At 40.3% G+C, this 18813-nt stretch overlaps 2 protein-coding genes across 2 annotated transcripts in view; one reads left to right on the top strand and one right to left on the bottom strand.

Moving 5' to 3' along the window:
* The window catches only part of hmcn1 (hemicentin 1), a 191236-nt gene extending 181002 nt beyond the window's left edge, over window positions 1–10234 (top strand). Inside the window, exons 105-107 of the mRNA XM_084066545.1 lie at window positions 212–331; window positions 8645–8771; window positions 8990–10234. Coding sequence (XP_083922671.1) covers window positions 212–331; window positions 8645–8771; window positions 8990–9356 — 614 coding nt within the window. The 3' untranslated portion in view covers window positions 9357–10234. The remainder of the gene's footprint in view (window positions 1–211; window positions 332–8644; window positions 8772–8989) is intronic.
* A 143-nt stretch (window positions 10235–10377) lies between these two features.
* Window positions 10378–15025, bottom strand: arpc5b (actin related protein 2/3 complex, subunit 5B). Its single transcript, XM_084066544.1, has 4 exons — window positions 14764–15025; window positions 13481–13552; window positions 12448–12624; window positions 10378–12363 (listed from the first exon to the last, which is right to left on the bottom strand). Exons 1-4 carry the CDS (start codon window positions 14902–14904, stop codon window positions 12301–12303), a joined length of 453 nt encoding a protein of 150 aa, XP_083922670.1. The 5' UTR covers window positions 14905–15025; the 3' UTR covers window positions 10378–12300.
* Window positions 15026–18813: the final 3788 nt, after the last annotated feature.

Raw genomic sequence — 18813 nt, forward strand, 5'->3', positions numbered from 1 at the left:
GCTGCTTTATGGCTTTTTTGACTATGTTGTGAATGTGTTATGTAAACTAATCATACACGTTTTTATCCTCTGATCCTGTCTGAATTGTTGTTTGTGCACTGTGTGCACTGTGTGTGTCTGTCTGTCTGTCTGTGTGTGTGTGTGTGTGTGTGTGTGTGTGTGTGTGTGTGTGTGTGTGTGTGTGTGTGTGTGTGTGTGCGCGCGCGCGCAGATATCAATGAGTGTGAGGTGAGGGACACGTGTCAGCATGAGTGTATGAACACCCCAGGGAGTCACAGGTGTCTCTGTCCTGCTGGTTACCGACTCATGACCAACGGCAAGACATGTCAAGGTAAGAACCTCTGTTCCGAGTCCCCCCAGGGGTCTATCAGGGCCGGACTGGGACCAAAATTAGGCCCTGGCATTTTGGTCCGAACCGGCCCACCACCCCCCGGGCCGTTTTGTCAACGGGGGGGGGGGGGGGGGGGGGCGGGGGGTGGGGGGGGGGGCAGGGCTACTGTTTCAGCCCAGCCCTGCACATGAACTCTGCAGCCGCACTGAGGCCCCTGCTGGAGAGAATCCCAGCCCAAACATTAACGTAACTAATAATTGGGCCGCGCGACCCGGAAATGACCGTAATAATCCTAAAACGGGAGCGAAAATATATTTAAAAAAAAAAAAAATCTGGCCCAGCGGCCCACTGGGCATTTGCACGGTACGCCAAATGGCCAGTCCGCCCCTGAATCCAACCAGGAAATTTTTCCAACTTTTACCTAACTCTTGCACCTTTATCTGATCTTTCACTGAAGAGCGTGCAGGAGACCACAGAAAGTATGTACCATGGTGGAGCAGTGGTTAAGATACAGGCCTTGCACACAGATGGTTCTGAGTTCAAGACCAGCAATGACATCTTTCCAACTTTTACCTGGGGCTTTTACCTTTATCTAATCTTTTAGTGAATACCACGCAAGTTAACAGAATAATAAGAACCTCTGTGGTGCAGTGGTTTAGATACAGGGCTTGCAACCAGAAGGTTCCCAGTTCAAATTCAACTAGGACATTTTCCCAACTTTTACGTGGCTGTTTCACCTTTATCTAACCTTTCAATGAAGGTTAGATAAGACTTGTGGTCTGTATCTAATCTTTCAGTGCACAGCCTGCAGGAGACAAGAGAAGCTATGAACCATGGTGGAGCAGTGGATAGGATACAGGCCTTGCACACAGAATGTTCTGAGTTCAAATCCAACAAGGAATAGTTTCCAACTTTTACGTGGCTGTTTCACCTTTATCTAACCTTTCAATGAAGAACATGCAAGTGAACAGAATTAGGATGAATTACAGTGGTGCAGTGATTGAGATACAGGGCTTATAACCAGAAGATTGCTGGTTCAAATCCAACAAGGACATTTTTTGAACTTTTACCTGACTCCTGCACCTTTATCTAATCTTTTAGTGAACAACACGCAAGTGAACAAAGTCAGAATCACTGTGGTGCAGCAGTTAAGATACAGGGCTTACAACCGGAAGGTTCCCATTTCAAATCCAACTTGGACATTTTTCCAACTTTTACCTGACTCTTGCACCTTCAAATCACACACATGCTGATTTGACCATTTCCAGGATTTGATTTCCAGGATTTGAGTCTTGAGTCCCAAGACTCAAGACCCACGCAAGTGAACAGATTGAGTGGGTCCCAAGACTCAAGACTTGAGTCCCAAGACTCAAGACCCAAAAGAGTCTTGAGTCGAACCAATTACTCCCGCGGAGACATCAAATTTCTCTTTTGGGCCTTGAGTCCCAAGACTCAAGGCGCAAAAGAGAAATTTGATGTCTCCGCGGGAGTAATTGGTTCGACTCAAGACCCAAAAGAAGGTGAACTGACTGTAATGATTCAAAATGTCATATATAGAATAGAAACCCCATTCATACTTTAAAATGTTCATCCTAATATGGACACGTTTGCCTGAAAATGGATCTTTGAAACGTTTAATTGTTTTTAGAATAGTACTCCTTTAAAAGTTCAGAGATTTATAAAAGAGGTCGATGGAAGATTTTGGGACCTCAAAAAAATGCTTTCACCTAGAAACTCCATTCACAGTTCAAAAATCCCACCTTACTGTGGGCATGCATCCTTGAGATGTTTTACGTTTAAATGATTTGTAGTTTTTGAAATATTTAACTTTAAGCGCCAAATGCATTGTCAATGGCAATGGACATTTAAAGGGGGAAAAGTACAAACTTTGGCTTTTACCTTTATCTAATCTTTCATTGAAGACCACGCATGTGAACAGATTGAGTAAGAACCACTGTGGTGCAGTGGTTTAGATACAGGGCTTGTAACCAGAAGGTTCACAGTTCAAAACCAACTAGGACATTTTTCCAACTTTTACCTGACTCTTGCACCTTTATCTAATCTTTCACTGAAGAATGTGCAAGAGACCTAAAAAGGTATTAACCATGGTGGAGCAGTGGTTAAGATACAGGCCTTGCACACTGATGGTCCTGAGTTCAAAACCAGCAAGTACATCTTTCCAACTTTTACCTGGGGCTTTTACCTTTATCTAATCTTTTAGTGAATACCACGCAAGTTAACAGAATAATAAGAACCTCTGTGGTGCAGTGGTTTAGATAAAGGGCTTGCAACCAGAAGGTTCAAATTCAACTAGGACATTTTCCCAACTTTTATCTGACTCTTGTGGTCTGTATCTAATCTTTCAGTGAACAGCCTGCAAGAGACAAGAGAAAATATGAACCATGGTGGAGCAGTAGATAGGATACAGGCCTTGCACACAGAATGTTCTGAGTTCAAATCCAACAAGGAATATTTTCCAACTTTTACGTGGCTGTTTCACCTTTATCTAACCTTTCAATGAAGAACATGCAAGTGAACAGATTTAGGATAAATGACAGTGGTGCAGTGATTGAGATACAGGGCTTATAACCAGAAGGTTGCTGGTTCAAATCCAACAAGGACATTTTTTGAACTTTTACCTGACTCCTGCACCTTTATCTAATCTTTTAGTGAAGAACACGCAAGTGAACAAAGTCAGTTAGAATCAATGTGGTGCAGTGGTTAAGATACAGGCCTTACAACCGGAAGGTTCCCAGTTCAAATCCAACTTGGACATTTTTCCAACTTTTACCTGACTCTTGCACCTTCAAATCCCACACATGCTGATTTGCCATTTCCAGGATTTGATTTCCAGGATTTGAGTCTTGAGTCCCAAGACTCAAGACCCAAAAGAGAAATTTGATGTCTCTGCGGGTGTAATTGGTTCGACTCAAGACCCAAAAGAAGGTGAACTGACTGTAATGATTCAAAATGTCATATATAGAATAGAAACCCCATTCAAACTTTAAAATGTTCATCCTAATATGGACACGTTTGCCTGAAAAGGGATCTTTGAAATGTTTCATTGTTTTAGAATTGTACTCCTTTAAAAGTTCAGAGATTTATAATGGAGGTCGATGGAAGATTTTGGGACCTCAAAAAAACACTTTCACCTAGAAACTCCATTCACAGTTCCAAAATTCCACCTTACTGTGGACATGCATGCTTGAGATGTTTTTCTTTGAAATCATTTGTAGTTTTGGAGATATTTAACTTTAAGCGCCCAATGTATTGTCAATGCGGCCAATGGATATTTAAAGGCAGGCTTACAACTACATACTTACGCCTAGTAGTACGTTTCAGGCAATTTAGAGTTGATTGGTAGTACTTTATAGTGGCAATTTAGAGTTGATAGGTAGTACTTTGTAGTGACCTTTTTTGGTCCCTAACATTCATCGAGCTCTGGACTTAGTACATTTATTTTTTCACCATTGTGTCACTACCGAAACAAAGGTTTGTCACTACGGAAACGAAAGTTAAATCCGAAAAAATCACTAAGTGTGGAGGCCAAAATCGTCCCCCCAAAAACCTGTTAGGAGTATGTTTCAGGCAATTTAGAGTTGATTGGTAATTTTCGTTTCGGTAAAATTTATTTTACCGAAACGAAAGTTAAATCCGAAAAAATCATTAAGTGTGGAGGCCAAAATCGTCCCCCCAAAAACCTGTTAGGAGTACGTTTCAGGCAATTTAGAGTTGATTTGGTAATTTTCGTTTCGGTAAAATTTATTTTACCGAAACGAAAGTTAAATCCGAAAAAATCACTAAGTGTGGAGGCCAAAATCGTCCCCCCAAAAACCTGTTAGGAGTACGTTTCAGGCAATTTAGAGTTGATTGGTAGTACTTTGTAGTGACTTTTTTTGGTCCCTAACATTCATCGAGCTCTGGACTTAGTCAATTTATTTTTTCAATACCGAAACGAAAGTTGGTCACTACCGAAACGAAAGTTTAATCCGAAAAAATCACTAAGTCTGGAGGCCAAAATCGTTCCCCCAAAAACTTGTTATAGGAGTACGTTTCAGGCAATTTAGCTGTCAAACATTTTGACAATTTTGAGATTTTTTTTGACATTTGACATAATTTCTTTATTTCATTCGTATTAGATAGCTGCAAAATGTTTTTTCTTTTTTTTTGTGTGTGTGCCCCCTGATGCCCAGGTGCCCCTGGGCACGTGCCCAAAGTGCCCATATGGTAGATCCGGCCCTGCGCCTAGTAACCTCAATCATACTTCAAAATGTTCATCTTACTGTGGACATGTTTGCCTGAAAAGGAATCTTTGAAATGTTTAATAGTTTTAGAATTGTACTCCTTTAAAAGTTCAGAGATTTATAATGGAGGTCACATTTTCAATGTCCATCTAAATTCTAAAAGTTGGGTTAAGTATTACGTTCTCATTTGTAATGTCCATACCTGTGTGGCTCAAGAGATAAATGCAGGGTCTGAAAGCAGAAGGTTTAAGGATCAAACCTCCTGAAGAACATTTTCACTGTCCATCTAAATTCTAAAAGGTGGGCTAAGTATTATGTTCTCATTTGTAATGTCCATACCTATGTGGCACAAGAGATAAATGCAGGGTCTGAAAGCAGAAGGTTTAAGGATCAAACCTCCTGAAAAACATTTTCACTGTCCATCTAAATTCTAAAAGGTCGGTTAAGTATTACGTTCTCATTTGTAGTGTCCATACCTGTGTGGCTCACGAGATAAATGCAGGGTCTGAAAGCAGAAGGTTTAAGGTTCAAACCTCCTGAAGAACATTTTCACTGTCCATCTAAATTCTAAAAGGTGGTTGTTAAGTATGACGTTCCCAATTGTGACTTCCATGCCAGCGTGGCTTAAAAGATAAATACGTGGTTCATAAACCCAGGATTCCTGGTTCAAATCTCACTCAAAACAACTCAAACAACTACTAAATAAAAACTGAAAGGGTAAAACAACTAAAATGCAACTGTGGTCAATACAAACTGGTGATGGAAAAAAAACACTAAACAATAAAAAAAAAAACTAAACAATACAAAGAATACCTCAATCAACTTAATGTGAAAAACAGAGTCCATAAAATCACAAAAAAAAGAAAAAAAAACTTTGCATAATATGTAAATTATTTAGGCTCCTCCCCCTGGGGGTGGGCTCCCTCCATGCTCCTCCCTCTCCTACCGGATTCTTAAGCTCCTCCCCCTGGAGGTGGGCTCCCTCCATGCTCCTCCCTCTCCTACCGGAGCTAAAAGAGGGCGTGAGGCGGGAGGCGGGCTTCATCCATGCTTCTCGCCTTAAAAAGACCGAAAATTGAGATCTTCCCTGAACAAGATTCAAACCCACAACTATCCGCTTGTGAAGCCTATGCTTTTCTCTTGCACCACCAAGCCTTTCACATATATTAGGATTTTGAGGTTATATTTAAAGCTAAAGCAAGAGGTGACAGGTCAAAAGACAAAAATCCACAGCAAACACCTCTACCCCTGACAGAATGACTGAATCTACTAGATACACCCTCTGATGATAAGGGAAAGGGTTCATTATGACACAACTGAGATTTAGGTTGTTTAAAACCATCTGTTAGAAAACGTTTACTCTGACTGAGTCTGAACCCAGATTTACACCTTCATTGAAAGCAAACAGAGAGATGCTTCGTAATGACCTAAAATTCATACCCTTTTTGTCCTTTATAAATTCCTTAGTTTCAGATGATCAAAACTATAGCAGTTTTGGTGTTAAATCAAGTAGGCTACATTGTTCTCACTTTGGACTGGACATTAAAACATACGTCTGTAAAGTGTTCAACTATAGTTCCTCAAACAGTGCTGTATTATGACCACAGATCCTCTTTGATTAGCTGAATTAAGTTTAAGAAAATACAACTTTGCACTCATGGCATGCAGCATATCAATCAAATCAATGATCAATTATAGGCCGAGCTCCATACTTCGTTTTGAGGTATTCTAGTGACTCAGGGATAACGAATTACGTAAATTGAATCCAACCACTTAAATGTAATGTATTTATTGCAACAACCAACCAAGAGTGTTGCAAACGGCTGAGTTTGTAACAAAATGAGGAAACTCAAACAACAAACGTTTAAATGATTTTATTAAAACTAACTTAACCCCATATGGGTAACCGGTGTCCCTCAGGGCTCAATACTAGTGTATTTTCTGTTTTGTGTTATTGTGGGGAAAGCTTTGGCTGAAAATAGCCGATCGACAAGCTCACGTGTCGTAGTGAGCTTGTCGATCGGCTATTTTCTGCTAAAGCTATCCCCACAATACGGATACTGGGGTGGTTAACAGTGCTTAAAAGGAAAGACCACTTGGTAGACATTTGGGTTGTGTAGTTACCTTGCTATGATGCATCTCCAAAGGTGGGCAAGAAATCTAAAATAAGTGCTCCATTGATAATTCAAAATATGCTCATTGAATTACATTGTATGCTCAAACAGCTCTCGAATTACATTGTATGCTGAAACAGCTCTCAAAGTCACTTTTAGCACAAACGAAGGCAAATAAAGTTGATTCAGACAATATAAAACATCACCAAACCCAGTACAGTTTGTTTTTTAAATAAGGCTAACATCCTGTTGATTTTGCCATTTTTATTAAAAAGAAAACCCGGACTGGATCCGCAGACCAGGATTCGGATCTTCAAATAGTAAAATCAGCAGGAAGTTGACATTTTTATTAAAAAAAAAAAAAATGGTACTGGGTTTGGTGATGTTGTATATTGACTGAATCGCTTTGTGTTCGTTTATGTGCTAAAAGCGTGACTTTGAGAGCTGTTTTACCGTACAATGTAGGCATATTTTGAATGATCAATTTCTATTCAATGGCACAATTATTTTAGATTTCTTGTTCACCTTTGGAGTTACATCATGGCAAGGTAACTAACTACACAACCCAAACCTCTACCAAAGTGGCCTTGTCCTTTAACAACCAAAATCCAAAAGGCTGGAGTGCATCCAGTGAGCTTTATGGTGAGAGAGAGGACTAGAGTGAAGTCCAGCCACCCATTTTATAGAGAACAATCCAGGTGGGCCAGATCTCCACTGATGACACACTCCGCCCTCCAATCATTCTGAAACACATGACACATGGTTAGTAACCATGACAACCACACCAGTTACCCTGACAACCCCCAGGATTGTCACAAGAATTAAATATAAAAATAGATAGCTGTGCTGTAAACAATTTAGGCTGACAAGAACAAAGTATTATGGCATTTAATAGCTTTCTTTTTTTTAACAACAGGACTGTATGGCATTTTGTTTAAACTAAAGTATTGTATGACTTCATTTTTTATGACACAGTTGATTTCTTAGTCTACACCAATTATCTTTGCTGAAAATGTTGCTACTACTACTACCGATTTTGTCCAAACCTCAAACCCTAATTTGGGGATTAATGTCAGTCTAGTTAACTAACTGATTTGTCAAGGTGTTGTAATCACCATTCAAGGAGACATTTTCCGTCGGACTGCTGATCCGACCGATATTTCTGAGTCATACAGTAGTGTCAGGGGCTTTCTTTCACCTTTATTTATTCAGGAAGGTCAATTGAGAGCCACTCTCTTTTCCAATGACGCCCTGATTACAGTGTACAAAGCATACAATTTAAACATAAATACATTACAGGATAGTAAACATTTCAGAATGTACAAGTACAGTTAAATTTCAGAGTATTCCTCACAAGTGTTTTAAAGCGATCAAGTTAAATCAAGTTCTCCAGTTTTAGAACTGATTGTAGACAGTTCCACATGTGAGGGGCATAATAACGAAAGGTCGTCTTACCTAGTTCAGAACTAGCAGAGGGAATTTCGAAAACAAAGTAATCCTGAGAACGGGTGAGGTGATGGCCAACTTTAGGTTCTAATAGACTGTTAAGATAATTAGGCAATTTCTTGAGTAAGGCTTTGTAGATATAAACAGTGCAGTGCTGTTCTCGTCTTTAATGAAAGAGTTAATGAAAACAAGTCTAGGATGAAGTGAAGAATTCACTTCATCCTAGCTGTCCGGCAGAAACCTCTTATCTCCATATTCGAACTTTTTGTGTTTTTTCATTAACTAACGCCCTACTTGATCATAGTACAGTGTCAAACAAAAGCATCAAATGTAGCAGATATAAAAGCTTGAAACGTATAATATATAATTCAAATTTTTCAGATCCCATTCCAATTGGCTATGACAGCCTTCCAAAGTTTGTGAGCCCTGGGTAGGCAGCCCGGGCCTGGTGGAGACCTGTGCTCTGGGGAGGACACTTTTCTAATCGTTCTGGTTTTCTATGTCTACAGACATCGACGAGTGTCTGGAACAGAATATCCAGTGTGGAGCCAACAGGATGTGTTTCAACATGCGAGGAAGTTACCAATGTATTGACACACCTTGTCCACCCAACTACAAGAGAGAACCAGCCACAGGGTAAACACTTGATAACAATCAGCCTATTCTTTAATTAGATTTATCACAAACACATTATTCAATGCTCAGGTAAACAATTGTTTGGTGGAGAAAGGAAATAATGCCTCAGTTTAAATGCCCAGGAAGAGGAACTTTATTACTCAAATACCTCAGGCCATTACATCATAAATCTATTAATGGATGCATTAATTTATAAATCCTCTCTGTGATTTCTGTAGATTCTGTCTGAAGAACTGCCCTCCAAATGATGTGGAATGTGCCCTGAGCCCCTATGCCCTGGAATACAAGCTGCTGTCACTCCCTTTTGGCATTGCAGCCAATCAGGACCTGATTAGGCTGGTGGCCTACACCCAAGACGGTGTGATGCACCCCAGAACCACTTTCCTAGCTGTGGACGAAGACGTCACGTTACCCTTCGCCCTGCGAGATGAGAACCTAAAGGGAGTACTGTTTACCACACAGGCATTACGAGAGCCCCACACTTACCGCATGAAGGTCCGAGCTCTGTCCTTCAGCGAGGACGGAGGCATCGAATACCAGACGACCTTCATTGTCTACATTGCCGTGTCCGCCTACCCCTACTGAGAGCACTTTACATGACATAAAAGAAGGGGGCGGTGAGGGGTCGCGTCCACCTTGCAAAGCACCACTGAGTGCAAGCAAGCGTTAGCGGCAACTGGCTGGGTGTGGTTTGAAAAAGATGCTGCATCAAACAACAGACTGATAAAAAAAAACGTACTTGTTTGGAGTGTGAGAGGCCACTACGGGAGTACAACACTGCAAACTCAGAATGGATATAGAATGGGAATAACGCAAGAGAGAGGCTCTTTTGGTTGGAGGAAAATGGTTATTTATTGGCCCAATCCCCTGGAATCCTGTTCATTTGAATTATTCAGGACATTCAGAAGTTGATTTTCTTGTCTCGTCCCCCTTACCCCTACATAGTTATTTATGGTCGACCAAGTCCTCAGGGCCAATACAGCCACCACTGGCCCAGAATGTAGGTCCAACCCTCCTTAACCGACACGACGCTAAAATAATCCTTAATTTAGTCTATAATTACATCTACCTATGATTAACTTATTGGGAAGTGCTTGAACGTGAAAACGGGGCAGTCCCACCTTTGCCATGCCATTGTATGAAACATCACGCAAAGCAACAATGTGACTACAGGTGAAGGAACTGTTCGTTTCATTAGTATGATATGGTGCTCATCTTGGCAAGAGAAAACTTGACTGTCAAACACTCATCCTCAGGTAATTGCCCATCATAACACAAGGTTGCACAATGGGATCAGATAAAGGGTAGTTAAAGCATCATCATTGTCATATTCCATCCAATTACCAAGATGTATTCTATTTTTATGTGTATATAGGTGTTGTTTTCTGATAATGTATTGCTATATTGTACTGTATTCATTTTTTTATAAAAAAAAAGAAAAATGTAATAAAATGACAAATATACACTCAAACTCTGCATTAGTATCTGCAACACAACCTCTAGAAAAGTGTTTTCATTGTCAGTTCATTAACATTTTTGCTACACTATGAAAACATTTGAACAATTATGCTTGTGCATGAATATATGACAACTTTTACAGTATAAACAGCTTTCATCTTTTATTTCATTTGATAAGCACAAACTTAAAAAAGGAATATGAGTAAGGCAGTTGTACATCAGTTTAGTATGTAGTATTATAATCTTGCTCGATCACTGGCTTGATATACACACGCTAAAAAAAATCATGAACTTTTTCATAGTGTTAAACTAGACAGCACTTCATTAGAAAAAGTATCGAATATATGGGTGCATCAACACTGAAAAACAGTATTATTTAACCATGAAATTCCAAGTCTGATAACTAATGATTATATATTAATTTGTTGCATAAATATGTTGATGCATTCATGATGTATCAGAAAGCACAAGTGCTTGATTGGAAAAAACACCAAATTCCCCTTATTCGTTCAGAAACTTAACATGACATTTTCATAAGTCATGTATGATATGTGAGCAAAACACGTGTACACTTGGACAAGCCTACTGTGTTATAACTCATTTGGCAACAAAAGCAATCCACCAGAAAAGGCAGACCAAGTAAAACGATCTAGGTCTCCTCCTGCTTATAAAAAAAAAGTAAAGCAAATTAATGAATCTACGTACTATGTCCACAAAGAGAATATCAAATGAAACTCAATTTCAATGCAGGAGATTGGAATTTTCCAGCAAAGACCCAAAGCATTTTAAAAAGGGACAAATGCATGCAGGCATGAAATGCTTGAAATTAGACAGAATTTCACAAGTCAGAAGGATTCATGCAAGTATTTGAGACGTATGATGACTTACTTTTGTTCAATTTGTCAAATTTCCGTATGCACTGGGACTTAAATATGAATTGTCTGAATGGTCTGGCTATTGCACAAATATAGCTATAAACAGAATGAAATATTGAAGGGGAGACAAATCAGAGCCAATCCGATCATTATTTTCCCTTTTAAATGACAAAAGAAAAAAGAAAAGGGAAACATAGTCTGAGAAACAATTCTCATGCTGACACGCAATTTTCCTGAAAGTGAAGGGGAAAGAAATGCATCACCTATTAAATGTAATAGCAGAGCCAGGTAATGCCCTGTACAGTATATTTTTGAGTGGACATGAAATAGCGATGAAAATAGACAATAAAGTGGGATTAATGAGAGTGGTGATGGAGATAGCAGACTGTGCTGCATCATGGGTAATAATCCTTAAGTGGGACAGGCATGGTGGATGGATAGATAGATAGAGAAGGCCCCCACCCTCGGGGGAATGGTGACCCCAATAGAAAATCCACCTTGCTCCTGCTACTGCTTTTCAGGAGACTGCTAGATGGTGGCAATGAGGGTATGTTAATGAAAAAGATGTATGCTTTTTTCCCCCCCATCAGGAAGCCTCCATTTAGCAAAGAATACATAGAGTGGTGGTAAACAAATACCGTTTTCTGGGAGTTTTCCTGAGAGAAACAAAGCTGAAAACATTAAGCATCTGTGGTAAAAGTGTGTGTGTGTGTGTGTGTGTGTGTGTGTGTGTGTGTGTGTGTGTGTGTGTGTGTGTGTGTGTGTGTGTGTGTGTGTGTGTGTAGTAGCTACTGTGTCGAAACTATTCTGTTTGTTGTCAATACAAATCATGCCCGTCAGCACAAATGTATGTGAATGACAGTTGTTCATATGAGACTGTATACTGTACAGTACAGGCACATATACAGACTGCATATACAGTATGTATATATACACACAAATATATACACACAAACACACACCCTGTGAGGAATAATATTTGATAGACTGGATCACGCAGGAGGAAAATAAACAAAATCTGTTTTTTTTTTTTTCAAAAAGTGACCCAGATTTCACTTATCGTTTCATGTCTACGGTCTAAGTCACACTGGGTTGAGAATCAGATTTCCTTTATGTCCCTTTGCTATATATCCATCAGATTACTTTGTGTACCGAACCACTGCAGTCTCAGTAAGGTGGGGTGTAGAGCTCCTGTGTTAGACCGTCTTCCTGGCTGTTAGTACCCTGACGATGCAGCCCACTCCACCTGCTGACAGTGCCTGCAACAGAGGAAGAAACACATTACTGATTAAGTGGTTATTGTTAAGTTATAATCATGTTTAATCATTAAACGTGAGGCCTACCTTTTCATGCCACTGCAGCAGGACTGCACTACTGTTCTCCGACGGCTTTTCGAAGCCTTTGTAGATGTACTTCATCAGCAGGTCCACGCCGTTCTTGTCCAGGGACTGCACTCCTTTCTCTATGTCACTGCTTTTGAAGGCGCTGAGCACTTTCAGCACCAAACCTTCAGCACGATCCTTGTGAGTGACAAGTGAGAAAATCTAAGAGTGAGTATTTAGCCAACATGGGAGGGGCTGCAGTTGAATACAATTTCTTCAAAAAAGCAGATCCCGCACACCGTCTCAAGCACGCAATTAGGTTTTTATACAAATGAGACATGTAATAGCCACACCTGTACACATGTACCTTTCTCTGGTCGTTGAGAGACCTGAGGAAGAAGCTGTCTGAATCGAAACTTTGTGAACAGGATCTACTTATTTTCTATTAAAAAAGTGTGCCAAATAATTCTTCTTTTTTTATAGAATAAGTAGCTTTGGGAACCAACGGCCCTTAGATCAGAGCCTATATCCTGTTTACTTAGCGTGAGGCAGTGTGATGCACAAGTGCATCCCCTGGTCATGATGCTAGTATGTCACAGGGACTTACTCACAATCCAACCCTTGATGCCGAGTGCCAAGGAGGGAGGCAAGTCCACTGAGCTGATATTTTTATAGAATGCAGTCACATAACAAAATCGTCCCACTAATTTTACCCTGGTTACAAAGAGAGGACCAGGTAGTCTTTATCAGATGTGCTTACACAATATAGAACCCACTAGACTAGAGTCAGACCAAAGGGATGTGCAGATTTTTTTCTCTAGACAAAGAACAAGCTAATAGACTGAGCAAGAGTAGTAGAGTTTGTGGATGTAATTAAAGTTATTGTGTTGGCCAGGTCAATTATCCATGTTAAGCAGCTTCATCAGTAAGAGGGAAATGTTACATAATATGTCATGTGTGTTGTAATTGTATCGCTTTAAACAACCCCCAAGTAGATTATGATGGACAAGTAGTAGGCCCGAGGAAATGCCTGAAGCAGACATAATAAACTTACCTTGACGTTCTGGTTCTTCGTGTTGATGGGTGGGTTCTTCAGAACGGCATGTAAAGCCTCTGTGAGATTCCCTGTGCGAAGAATGTTAAGGAAGTATAATTCTGTAGATACAGTTTAGGCATTTGGCAGACACTCTCATCCGGAGCAACTTACAAAGATGTAATGGCCTAAGTGCTACAGTGGCATGAATTTTAGTCAAATTAATGACATTCACATGGTAAATGGTCGTGCAAAGAAAACAATGAACTGCAACAAAGTTACTGGGATATTACCAGGTAAACATTAAACCTAGCATCTGTCTTGAACATATCTAAATAACATTAGTATCCGTAGTTAAGCAAACAGTTTCATAGATAGCATATGTTAACAAGTAATCAACATATTACATTTTGCATAGTAAACTAGCATAGTTAGGTATAACCAGCACCTCTCTGTCCTTCCTCTTTTCTGACACTTGAACTGATGTGTACAGAGGCATGGCATGATAACGACTTATAAGGTATGGAATAGCTGTACTTCCTCTTCTTAAAAAAAGGCCCTATTCATTAAAAGTCTGAATAATTGGCAGGCTAGCTGTTTGTTATCTTTAACGTCCATGTAGCTGTTTGCTATTATTTGCAGTAGAACCAAAACGATATTATTCAGCATTATTCAGGAGCAGAAATCCTTGGAATGTGGGCTGATTTTCGCTAGACAAGTCTGGGCACAGTGATTGGAACCTTAGGGTGCAAGAGCTTGTCATCTTGTGGATGCACATGCAAGACCAGTGGTGGAGAGAGTGCTCATATTTTTTACTGATTAAAACTATCAAAACTGCAATGTAGAAATACTCTGTTAGAAGTAAGTCCAGAGCTCCAACGAATAGTCTTAATAATAAAGCATAATAAACAAATACATTACATAGGCATGCAGTGTATATAACTGATTCCCTGATTGATATAATTCAGTGGTTCTCAACCAGTGGTCCTTGAAGGGGTTCCAGGGGGTCCCCAGACAAATTAATAGTTAGGAACCAAATTGACCCTTATGTGTCTGTAACTCTGAGTGTACAAATGGAACCAAATCCATTTGGTTCCATTTTTGTACACTCTCAGAGTTAAATGAACACTGATGATGGTGATGCAGTGTAGATTGGGACCCCCCAAGAAATCTAAATGGTTGAGTCCCTGGCATATCTTTTCAAATGGGGGTCCCTGGGGCCTGGGCTAATATGTGTCAATGTTGGGGGTCCTTGACGCGAAAAAAAGGTTGAAAACCACTGATATGATTGATTGTAAAGGATATTGTCTGATGAGTGAATCCACCTCTGCCTCGTCGGGACCCACTGTGTTTTCTCCTCCGTCCTCCTCGTCCACAAACTTGTTCTCGTCGTATTCATCCACATCTACTCGCCTGAAGCGGTCGGACACGGTGTTCTTCGACATGTTTGCAACGTCTGGATGTTTTGTTTGGAGTTAAAAAATACGATAATTTAAGCTAGAATCCCCCGGCCTTCGGTTGTTCCTTCTATTCTATGGCCACCAGCCCCCTTCTTTCTCCCTTTACCTAGTGTTGCCAGATTGTATGAGAGAGAAATAAGCAACCAGGTCTTAAAAGAAGCCCCAAAAGAAGCCACATGACATGAGCACTTTATTGGCTTTATGAAAATAGCCGATCCATAAGCTCACTTGTAGATCTGCTATTTTCAAAAAGATCTTGAGAAGACAAAAAAACATTTTTGGAATATATTTGAAAGTTAAAACATTTTTTCATCGATTGAATACTTAATTAACAGTTTGCAAAGACAAGCACACGAAGTACAGTTCAATACAAGGTCTGTTAAGAGGATTTTTAAACCCAAGAAAGTACTATGACTGAGTCCTTTGTACTCAATTCATCGAAACGGAATGATGATGGATGGGTATGGTGGGGGTCTGCAGAGAAATACATCCTTGACCTTGACATGCAAATGTTTGAGAACTGGTTTAAACAATGATAATAAAAAATGGAAATAAGCCAAAAATAACTACACTTTAAAAACAAGCCCAAAAAACCACAACCCGCAACTACCAAGTTCTACAAGCAACTTTACGGAAAAACAAGCCCAAAGTAGCTTATAATAATCGGACATGGCAACCCTGCTCTCTAGCCTCTGCCTGTACTTCCGCCTTCACCACCGCGCTCCCAGTGGTCACAGTGTGAAAATGCGCTTTGTTGCTTTGTAGTTGCAGTATGTTCCCACTAGAGGGCAGTACAACCTAAGACATGAGCGAGAGAGAGCGAGAGAGCGAGAGCGATACTAAAGTTATATCCGTTTCATACTGTTAACCCAGCCTGGTTAACCTTACAACAGCAAACGCACTTTCTACTTACTCTGAAGCTGGTTTTGTTTTTATTTTATTTTATTTTATTTTACATAATGTATAGACCCCTTAACAGATAACGTCACACTGATAAGAACCAGTATGCGCGCAAACCCATTCTGTCAGGTCTCACTAGGACGCGCCTCACTAGCCAACACACAAGAGGGGGTTGGGGTGTGCTGAAACCAGCAAAACCCAAAACAACAGGTTGGGAATTGATTGCGTGAAACAAATACCTGTGCGTCCATTCTCAATAACAAATAATTGATCTATTGGATTGCAAAATTGCAAAGTGACACATTTCTTAGTTTTGGCCATGTAAATATACATGTAGGCTACCACAAGTTTCCTTGGGAATTTACAGGGGGAAAGGTTATGTGTGAATTATGGGCATTACTTCCTGTTGTCAGTCATTCAATTCATTTGAGGGATCAAATCAGTCAATAATGTGGGAACACAACTTGACAGAAATCAAAAAGGGTCTTCCTACTTACTCCCTCTGCTGATTCAAATTGTTGATCAATGCTTATTCTCAAGCACTGAAAGCACCATTGAATCCCCATGCAGAGATTCAGGTGTCACAGCACAGCAGGCAGCAGCAACAGCAGCCAGTCACAGTCAGAATGAAACACTTACACAGGATATTACATGACATTACAGTCATTTAGCAGATGCTTTTATCCAAAGTGACTTACAATAAGATAGGAGTTAGCCTACAGATAAGAGAAAATCAAATGTCCAGAGCCATTGATGATTGATTTGAATCAGCTGTGTGGATGGAGATAGATTAAGTAGGCAGATTGATATGGTTAGGTTGTGTTCCCACGTTATAATTGACTGACACGGATCACTTAAATGAATTGAATGACTGACACACTACACTACAGGGAGTGATGCCCATGATGTTAAAATCAACAGCAGTCATGCATAGGAGTCTCTAAATGTGTTTAAGAATGAGGAGCATAAACTTATTTTTAAACACCTAATAGACACGACCCAACGCTTATGCATACAAGCATTCTACAGTAAGTTTAACCTTTTTGAATAGCAAGTTCAAGCGAGATCAGTGACCCCTACTAGATGGTATCATTCATTCTTTACAGACCGCATACAAATCAACTAGACCGTCTGGCACACAAAACACACTGATAAGAACCAGTATGCGCGCAATGAAACCCACTCTGTCAGGTCCCGCTTGGACGCGCCTCACTAGCCAACACACAGGAGTTGGCTAGTGAGTGATCATGTTCAACCCAGATTTGGCGCAAACAAGGGAATTAACTCTTTCTCATGTTAATCAACAAACATGTGGAATGCCCTATACCCAAAGGAGTAAAGGAGTGTAAAACCCTACTCACTATCAACACTGCCCTAAAGAATCACCTTCAGGAGGCTGCAATTCCAAATTGGCCCCTGTCAAAGTCGTAATGTCGTAATGAATAAAGGTGGGTCAGCTGTATAGATACAGTAGGTATTTAGAAATACAGACTATGACCACATTCTCCATTCTGAATTTCAACTCCTGTCTGGCAGGGGGAATAGGGTTCTGAGGACCCAGGGTCCTCAGGTGCAGACTAAACCGGTTCAGAAACACATTCATCTCAATTAGTGCTCTGAATGCAAAGAAATGGGTGTGCCATGCATCCCTTGCCTATCATGATGTGTGATAAGATATGGTCATTGTCTCTGTATTTAGGTGAAACATGCACTGCACTAATTGGTTTGTGTAGTGCCCAAACAGATTTTCCCACGGGGAGAATAAAAGAGCAGGACCTTTGCTCACCTATAGATCGACAGGTGTGTTGGAGAAGACCATGGGCTGACTTTTGAAGAAGAAAGGACTTCCCGCACGTTATCTTCTTCACTTGCAAATACAAATGTATTTATTGGGAACAGGAATACGTTTCGGTCCACAGGCCTTTGTGAAGGTCTGTGGAAATGTTGTTCCTGTTCCCAATAAATATTTTTATTTTTGCAAGTAAAACAGATAGCGTAGTTAGTAATTGTGTGTGTGTGTGTGTGTGTGTGTGTGTGTGTGTGTGTGTGTGTGTGTGTGTGTGTGTGTGTGTGTGTGTGTGTGTGTGTGTGTGTGTGTGTGTGTGTGTGTGTGTGTGTGTGTGTGTGTGTGTGTGTACGTGTGTGTGTGTGTGTACATGCTTGTGTGTATGACTCACCTCATTCACTACTCTTTTAAAGGTTGAGGTGGAGGTATTTATTTTACTGGGTTGGTTATGGGTGAGAGATTGCTGGTCATCCACGGTGGTCCTTCATGATAGATAGGCTTTTAAGTCAGAGCTTTAACTCATGATGTCAGGTCATCGCCTACGCCAATGAAAGCATTTGCGAGAAATGAGCTGAAATTTCCACTTTGCTAATGTACTGTATTCATCTTTACTGTAATCAGACAGATCATTTGTCATAAACAAATCGTTGCATCCTCTTGTCTTGACCAAGCTTTTACATCATGGATAAATAGCCAACAGTGATCTTGAAACCTTTTTAGTTTCAGAGCTAAACATGACAAATGCACTCTCTCACCTTGAGACCCTACTTATTAAAATATATTGCTTCCAGAAAAGCTGTTGGCAATAGGCTTGTTATTTATTTTGGGTCTGGTTTAAGAAATCAGATCCAAAAACGTTCAAAGACAGAGCCTTGTTCTCAGGATCTCTGGGGAAAGTGACACACCTACTGTACTCTATATTACTGTAAGTTTTCGTATATCCTAGTGCACACTGTCTAGACTACTGGCACTTTGCCTTGGGAGGTGCAATGATAACACAAACACACTATTTCCCATCTGGTCAAGACTTACTGGACCGCCCCCTCATATCTCCTGAGGCAGGCAGGTTCCGGCCTGTCCGGCCTGTGTCAACTCTCGTCATGAGAAAGTTTTGCTCACTATGCTAGACGTTCCAGCGGAAGAGGGAGGTCTATAAACCTGAAATTCCAACCCCCCTCCCACATGCATGTTTAATGACCTCTACTGAT

The sequence above is a fragment of the Gymnoscopelus microlampas genome (genome assembly GCF_963454915.1).
Source record: "Gymnoscopelus microlampas genome assembly, chromosome: 9".
Lineage (NCBI taxonomy): Eukaryota > Metazoa > Chordata > Actinopteri > Myctophiformes > Myctophidae > Gymnoscopelus > Gymnoscopelus microlampas.

Bases quoted from the DNA above. Each gene is read 5' to 3' on its own strand.
- arpc5b (XM_084066544.1), bottom strand. From the start codon at position 14,904: ATGTCGAAGAACACCGTGTCCGACCGCTTCAGGCGAGTAGATGTGGAT. The intron at 13,553-14,763 runs TATCCTTTACAA...ATTCTTCGCACA, and splicing joins TGGATTCACTCATCAGACAA to GGGAATCTCACAGAGGCTTT. The intron at 12,364-12,447 runs GTAGGCCTCACG...CCTCTGTTGCAG, and splicing joins TGCTGCAGTGGCATGAAAAG to GCACTGTCAGCAGGTGGAGT.